Below are 7,279 nucleotides of genomic sequence, written 5' to 3'. Positions count from 1 at the left end.
GCGACGCAATATAAGCTCCCCCCATTTTGTGCCCACCCAACTTCCTCTCCTAGTCATTTCTGCTCACTGCAGTACTATGTTGAGGTTTCCTAACCAAAGACTTATATGCACTCGCAAAATAATGTAACAGAGCATTTTTGCGAAGCATTCGCGTGTGGTTTCTAGGGATTTTTCGAGACTGTATGGTAGTCACGTGAAAAACCTTTGGGTGCTCTGGGGCTGGAGGGACCCCCTGCGTCCCCTCCGAGTTAGTGTCTCTTGAGAACTTCCAGAGACCCGGGGGATGGATCTCCTACAGCAGCGCTCTGCGTTGTTAGAAGCCGGGTAGGTCTAGAGGGCGCTAGCCGCAGGCAATCGAGTTTTTCTCCTCGGCCAGAAAGTTTCCAACCCCTCCTGGAGTCCCCGGGTGCGGGCTGCGGTCAGCCGAGAAGGGCGGCGGGAGGGAAGGTGGGGACAGGGACCTGATCGCTTTGGTGAACGGCCTCCTGGGGAAGCGCCTGGAGGCTCTGACCCACTGCGGAAGAGGAAGAAGAGCTGGGCGAAGAGCTGGGCCGGGAGCGGGTGGGCGGGCGGTGACAGTCGGGTCGCCCCCCGGAGCGCGCCGGTCAGGGTGGAGCCTGCAGTCCCGAGCCGCGTCAGCGTTTAGCATGCAAATGCATTCCCCGCTCCTCCCCCATCCCCACCCCGCCCGAGCCCTCCCCGCCCCGGGAGCGAGCTCAGCGGCTCCGCGGCCGCCCACGCCTCCTGCGCGCCGCGGCGCCCGGGCGGGCGGCTCTACTTAAAGCGGCGCGCGGGCCGCGACCCGCCACTCGCCTGGAGCGCGCGGGCGAGGCGGGCGCAGCGCACCGGGGCTCTCGTGGGCGCACTGCTGCGCGCTCGCACCGCGCGGCTCTCGGTGGCCGGCCGCCGCCGGAGCGCAGGGCTCCCCGGATAAGAGCCGCTGCGGCTTCCGATCGCGACCCCGCTCCCTGCCACTTGGCCCATCCCGGCCACCTCTCTCTCTCCGTCTCTCTGTCTCTCTGTCTCTCTCTCTCTCTCTCTCTCTTTTTTTTTTTTTTGGCCATGGCTCTGGCGGACAGCACCCGAGGATTACCCAACGGGGGCGGAGGCGGCGGTGGCAGCGGCTCGTCGTCGTCCTCGGCGGAGCCGCCGCTCTTCCCGGACATCGTGGAGCTGAACGTAGGAGGGCAGGTGTATGTGACCCGGCGCTGCACCGTGGTGTCCGTGCCCGACTCGCTGCTCTGGCGTATGTTCACGCAGCAGCAGCCGCAGGAGCTGGCCCGGGACAGCAAAGGCCGCTTCTTTCTGGACCGGGACGGCTTCCTCTTCCGCTACATCCTGGATTACCTGCGGGACTTGCAGCTCGTGCTGCCGGACTACTTCCCGGAGCGCAGCCGGCTGCAGCGGGAGGCCGAGTACTTCGAGCTGCCGGAGCTCGTGCGTCGCCTCGGGGCGCCCCAGCAGCCCGGCCCGGGGCCACCGCCGCCGCACTCGCGCCGCGGGGTGCACAAGGAGGGCTCGCTGGGCGACGAGCTGCTGCCGCTGGGCTACGCGGAGCCCGAGCCGCAGGAGGGCGCCTCGGCCGGGGCGCCGTCGCCCACGCTGGAGCTGGCTAGCCGCAGCCCGTCCGGGGGCGCGGCGGGTCCCCTGCTCACGCCGTCCCAGTCTTTGGACGGCGGCCGGCGCTCCGGCTACATCACCATCGGCTACCGCGGCTCCTACACCATCGGGCGCGACGCCCAGGCGGACGCCAAGTTCCGGCGGGTGGCGCGCATCACCGTGTGCGGCAAGACGTCGCTGGCCAAGGAGGTGTTTGGGGACACCCTGAATGAGAGCCGGGACCCCGACCGGCCCCCGGAGCGCTACACCTCGCGCTATTACCTCAAGTTCAACTTCCTAGAGCAGGCCTTCGATAAGCTGTCCGAGTCGGGCTTCCACATGGTGGCGTGCAGCTCCACGGGCACCTGCGCCTTTGCTGGCAGCACCGACCAGAGCGAGGACAAGATCTGGACCAGCTACACCGAGTACGTCTTCTGCAGGGAGTGAGCTCCCCACGCCCGCCCCTCGCCACCCCGGCGCCCTCTTCCCTTCCTCCCCGCGGGGGACAGGATTATAGATGCCCTCGCTTCCTCCCTGTCTCCCGATTCGATTCCTTCCGCCCCCGCCCCCAGGTCCCCCCTCCCCAGTAGCTCACCCGTCTGCACCCCACTTGAGACTCTGCAGCCACAAATCCTCTGGGCTTCTTCGTCTTCTTTGGACCCCACTAACCGAGAGAGTACTCAGATGTAGCCCTTCACTCCTCTGCTCCTGGCCTCCAACCACCCTTCCCCCCAGATTGTCGTGATGTAGTGGGACAGTGCGGGCGCAGTCACCAAGTACCCGGGAATGACTGAATTGTTAAGAACCCGATTGCACGATTGGTGTCCAGCGTGCAGTGTGGAGGAGTCCTTGAAATCTTAAACCTTTTGACTCCGTAGCGCTTTCAGAGATGAGAACTGAGAGCGCTGCGTGGAGCTCAGTTATTAAAAGGTTGTTACAGACTTGATCCTCATTAGAAAGATAGTTTTAGACAATTGAATGGAAGAACGTATGCTGGAATTAAGACCCCATGGAGGCAGTTCAGAGACTGTAAATAAAGTGATTTTTTTTTTTTTTATTTTAAAGTTACAGGTAGAAGTAAAGTCTAGTACTGGCAACACGGGAGAGTTCGATTTGTCCCCACACAATAGAGCTCCTGTGGCTTAAAATTGTAGGAGGCAATCCTCCTGCCTGCTGAGGCGCCCTTTCTCTTCAGCTCTTTGCCTGTTGGTTAAGGCAGTACTTCTAGGCTAGGAGCTGGCAGGGAGCAGGAGGCAAGGCTGCCCAGGCCCGCAGCGCTGCTGCAAGAAGTCACCTGGCAGTGACCAAGTAATGCAGGAGTGGTTAGTTGGGACAGCCAGCCCTTACTTAGGTCTAGGACTGTGGGAGGGTTGGGGAGGGAGGAAAGAGGGGGGAAGGGCGGGAGGGAGGAGGGGACATACTCATTTATTATTTGAAAGTTGGAAGTTTGTATAATCCATTTGAGTACGTGCACATTTAAAAAAAATATGAAACTACGTGTGAACTTAGATTTTATCAAGATTAGTAAAAGACCCATCTTCAGCTAGAAGCCTATCAAGCTATTTTGAGTTCTAAACTTAGTTGCTAATACTTGTATAACCTAACCAAAGAGTTACCTAGCAGAGTTTTAGTGACTTGAACATTTATTTTTCTTGTTGGTTCTGTTTCCTTATTTATAGCTTATTTACTTAAGCAACATAAGTTTGATTTTAGTTACTTAAGACTTAAGATCTCTTATTATTAGTAGTAGTAGTAGCATTTTTAAAGTGCTGTTTTCTGCAAGCCCAGCAAGTGTGGGCTGCTGGGCAGTTCTGAAAACCGGAACAACGCTATTTCTTCCATGCGTTTGTTTGACGTTGCAAAGACAGAGCTGAAGATGAACATAAGCACCGGGAGCTGCCCGTCTGTAGATAGCTGTGAAGTGGAATGTTTTTAAATGAAGGCAAATAAATACTTGAGTGTGAGCCGAGCAATAACACGGTGATCTAGGGGAGTGCAACAGAAGCAGGAGACCTGGTTGCCTTATTGCCTTTATTCTCACGTGGTATGAATTGCCAGTGTGTACCCTGCGTACACCACAGCTGAAAGGAGGTGAATCCCTATGCTCGCTTCCTGCTGAGAGGCGTCCTGTGGATAATCTGTGATTACGGAGAAGCCTTTGTGTGTGTGTGTGTGTGTGTGTGTGTGTGTGTGTTTTATCATCTCACTCTGAAATATGTTTTTAAGGATTTTTGTAAGAGCCATTTGAAGTGTTTAGCACTATTTTTCCTTGTCTTTTAAAAAACGAACCTTGTACTGTGTATCTCATCCTGTCCACGGCAGATGTTATGAACTGGGACGGTTTTATTGTCAGACCCCTGTGATCCAGTCTGTACATACCATATATAAACATTTTACATGAATCATTTAGTTTTTTAATTCATCTACTAATGCTATAAAATTTCCTATATTTACCCCTGGTAACTTGCATTTGATGGTGTCTGTACGAAAGCCACGTGTCTTGGCAAGCTTCTCACATCCTTGCCTGTGAACTTGGATCAGGAAAACATTCACAACACGAGGCTGGGTTTGCTCCATCCATTTGCTGGGATGTTAGTTGTATACTAATCATATGTCAGTTATCTGTCTACCTGTATTCAAGCTATTCAGCTTTTTAATCCAGCCATGTTTTCATTTTACTTGGGAGAGATTTAAGTTCTTTTGTTACTTTTTTTTTTTTTTTTTGAGAAAAGTTAGCTTCATGAATAAAGCCTGCAGTTTTAAAGAGAGGGACACAGGGACCCAGGAAGTTATACGCTTTGAGCTTGTTCTTAGGTGGTGGATCAGGTCATGGCTCAGAACCTTTGTTTCAAGCCTGAAATGATTTAGGACTGTCAATCACTGATCAAGCATGAGTGTCAGACTTCTCCCATGCCATGGAACAGTGTTAGATTGCTTAAGAAAGAAATGTACGATTAAAAACACCTTTAGGACAGATCAAAATACACTGACAGATGGCAGGATGGAAGTTCTCGTTCCCCTTGTCAAATCTGCCTAACTCTAGGAGCCATGAGAGACTGCTGAAGCTTTGCCGTTTTGTCTGCATTTAAATCTGAATTGTATTTTCTGAATTGAAAACTATTCTGCTGTCTCACTAACACACAGACATTTCTGTACCTTCCACCACACCCTGGCTGGTCTGTTATTTTAAAGATTGGGACGTTAGTGTTAGGGACAGTACATGGACCTCCTACTGGAAGAGACTGTGCCCTCTGCTGTTGGGGCCAATGCATGGAAACTTTGTGCTTTTTAAGCCTGAAGTTAAGTCTGAACAGCCATCTTATTCTATGATAGGTAAGTATGAATGAGTCAGGATGACGTGGCATGTGTACTATCCTTTCCATGTGCTTTGGATCATAGAAGAAACCTTTAGGGCTTATAAAATGTTCTAAAATATTGGTCAGCCTCCATGAATCTGATGACTGCACCAAACAGAACAGAGCTCTCAACAGCATCTTTGAAATGACCCAGGAGAATGTTAAACACTATTCCAATATTCATGACTGCATTAATCTGTCTCAGAGAGGTGGTCATTTGCATATGTTGATCAAATTACCATTTGATGCTCATAAATAATGGAATGACATTAGGTTTATTAAGTAATTTTTAAAAAGAAATGTTGATAGTCATTGTGGCTGTAAAAAAAAAAAAATCAAAACAAAACAGGTACCAGGTTCCATGCTTGTTTATCAGATGTTCAACATGTCTGTTTTTTAATACATGTAGATTACAAACCACATTCATTCGAAAATTTCAAACATGTAAAGGAAAATATTCCTTGAAGGTGTGAGAAATTTCCCCCTTTTAATGCTATTTTTGTTTTAGTGTTTCTTATTTGTTTATTTTCAATTGCTAGCAAAGTGATAATATTAGCCCAAATTGTCTTCATTTTCAGAAGAGAATCATAGATCTGTATGCCTGCTGCTTCTCTGAGGAAATACATGATGTGCAAATATCCAGAGAATACTGGCAGTGCTTACAACGTGGTCTAATTTCTATGGTTGGTTCCATGTAATGTTGTTATTACATTAAAGCCATGTATTAAGAAGCTTTGATAATTTTTTTTTAACTATTCATATTATGGTAAATTCCAATCTAGTATTCAAATCATTTTTGTACTCCTATATGTAAAATAAACTATATAGATATTTAGAAAATTATTGAGTGAAGGAAGTGAATTCGTTAAGAATTTCTTTTATGGTCTAAAATTACAAGTACCATAAAACTGACATGTTTTAAAAATAGTAAATTTGGTATTTTTTTTTGTAAAACTCTTAGTTACATCTTTGCTTGAAATTTTTATTGTTTTCCCTCACTACAAATCTTTTAAAATCTGAATATTTTGGATAACTTAAGCCTCTCTCTCCCAAGGAATGAATAAAACACAGTGTTCTTATTCCCTGAGTCTATAGTACTTGGAAGAAGTTTTCACACACCTGGAAATAGGTTGTGTTGTAGCTAATTTTTCTTTGTGACAGTTTTGGATAGTACAAATCTCAGAACATTAATACTGGAGGATTTAGATTCTCTCCAGGGCCCATGAAACAAAGATGGAAGAACCCTAGCAGAAGACCTCCACTGGAGTCAGCTGTTGGATGGTAGGAGGTCGACCAGTTGACCAAGAATGCTTGCCACTTTATTTTATAATGTTTATCCGAGCCAGTTGTGTTTATTTAAAAAGCGTTTTGAGGTGTGCAGACATCAATTGTGATGTAAACTTATATACAACTGTCTTTGTGACTTGATAGCCATGTAAACTTTGCTATAACTATTGAATACAAATGATATACACTCATCCTTTACCACCATTAGTATCCATTTGATGACAAAGGATTGAAACATTCATCATGGTTACACATTTTGAACATGTAAATTAAATTTTCTGGGTATTTACAAAAATGCTGTTTGTAATAATTATTTGGATTCTGACATGTTGAAAACATTATTTGCTAAGTGATACATATCTTTGAGCTGTTTCTTAAAATCTAAGGGGACATGGAAAAATATAATATCGCACTTTTCTAATGAAACATAAACCCAAGAATAAAAGCCCCTCTATATAAAAAAGGAAACAAAAACACATGGATGAAATCTTTTCAGAAGTGCTCAAACTTTGAAATTGTCTTCATCCATCCAAATACTCTCCTTCATTTCTTCTATTCACAACCAGTTGTATAATGGAAACACTCAATTCTGGTTTCCCTGCTGTGTGTGAAGTAATGAATCATTGATTATGTGACTTGTTATGTATTCTATTAAACACTAAAGAATAAAACATTCACTCCTTTACTTACTCCCCTTGACTCCTGGGTATGGATTGGCTGGAATACTGTTCTAAGTTCAGTTAAGGAGTTTTGGAAATACTACGAATGCTTCCCACATTGCTGTGGAGCTGACGGACAGTGAGCAATGCCCTTAGACATCAGATATCACTAAGTAAATTGCCATCTGAGCCAGGCTTTTCTCTTTTTATTGTCAAGAACATATAACAGGCAATCTGATAGTCATTTCAGAAGACAAATCTTTCACAGTAGTTTTCTTTAATTTCAGACTTTGCAGCCACTGTTGTGTAAGGGCAATACGACGTAAATGACCCCATTAAGTGTGAAGGAACATGGTAGTAGATGCAAGATTTGCCCAA

General features: G+C 47.2%; 1 protein-coding gene across 1 annotated transcript; it reads left to right on the top strand.

Moving 5' to 3' along the window:
- The first annotated feature begins 753 nt into the window (after nt 1-753).
- Nucleotides 754-6,932, top strand: Kctd12 (potassium channel tetramerization domain containing 12). The gene has a single exon (XM_031361672.1). The coding sequence runs from the start codon at nt 1,063-1,065 to the stop codon at nt 2,044-2,046; it is 984 nt and encodes a 327-aa protein (XP_031217532.1). The 5' UTR covers nt 754-1,062; the 3' UTR covers nt 2,047-6,932.
- Nucleotides 6,933-7,279: the final 347 nt, after the last annotated feature.

This window comes from Mastomys coucha, unplaced genomic scaffold (assembly GCF_008632895.1).
Source record: "Mastomys coucha isolate ucsf_1 unplaced genomic scaffold, UCSF_Mcou_1 pScaffold9, whole genome shotgun sequence".
Taxonomy (NCBI): Eukaryota; Metazoa; Chordata; class Mammalia; order Rodentia; family Muridae; genus Mastomys; species Mastomys coucha.
Note: the sequence above shows the minus strand (reverse complement) of the source record. Positions and strands in the feature narration are given on the sequence as shown.

Excerpts from the sequence above, each read along its gene's own strand:
- Kctd12 (XM_031361672.1), top strand. The coding sequence starts at position 1,063 with ATGGCTCTGGCGGACAGCACCCGAGGATTACCCAACGGGGGCGGAGGC.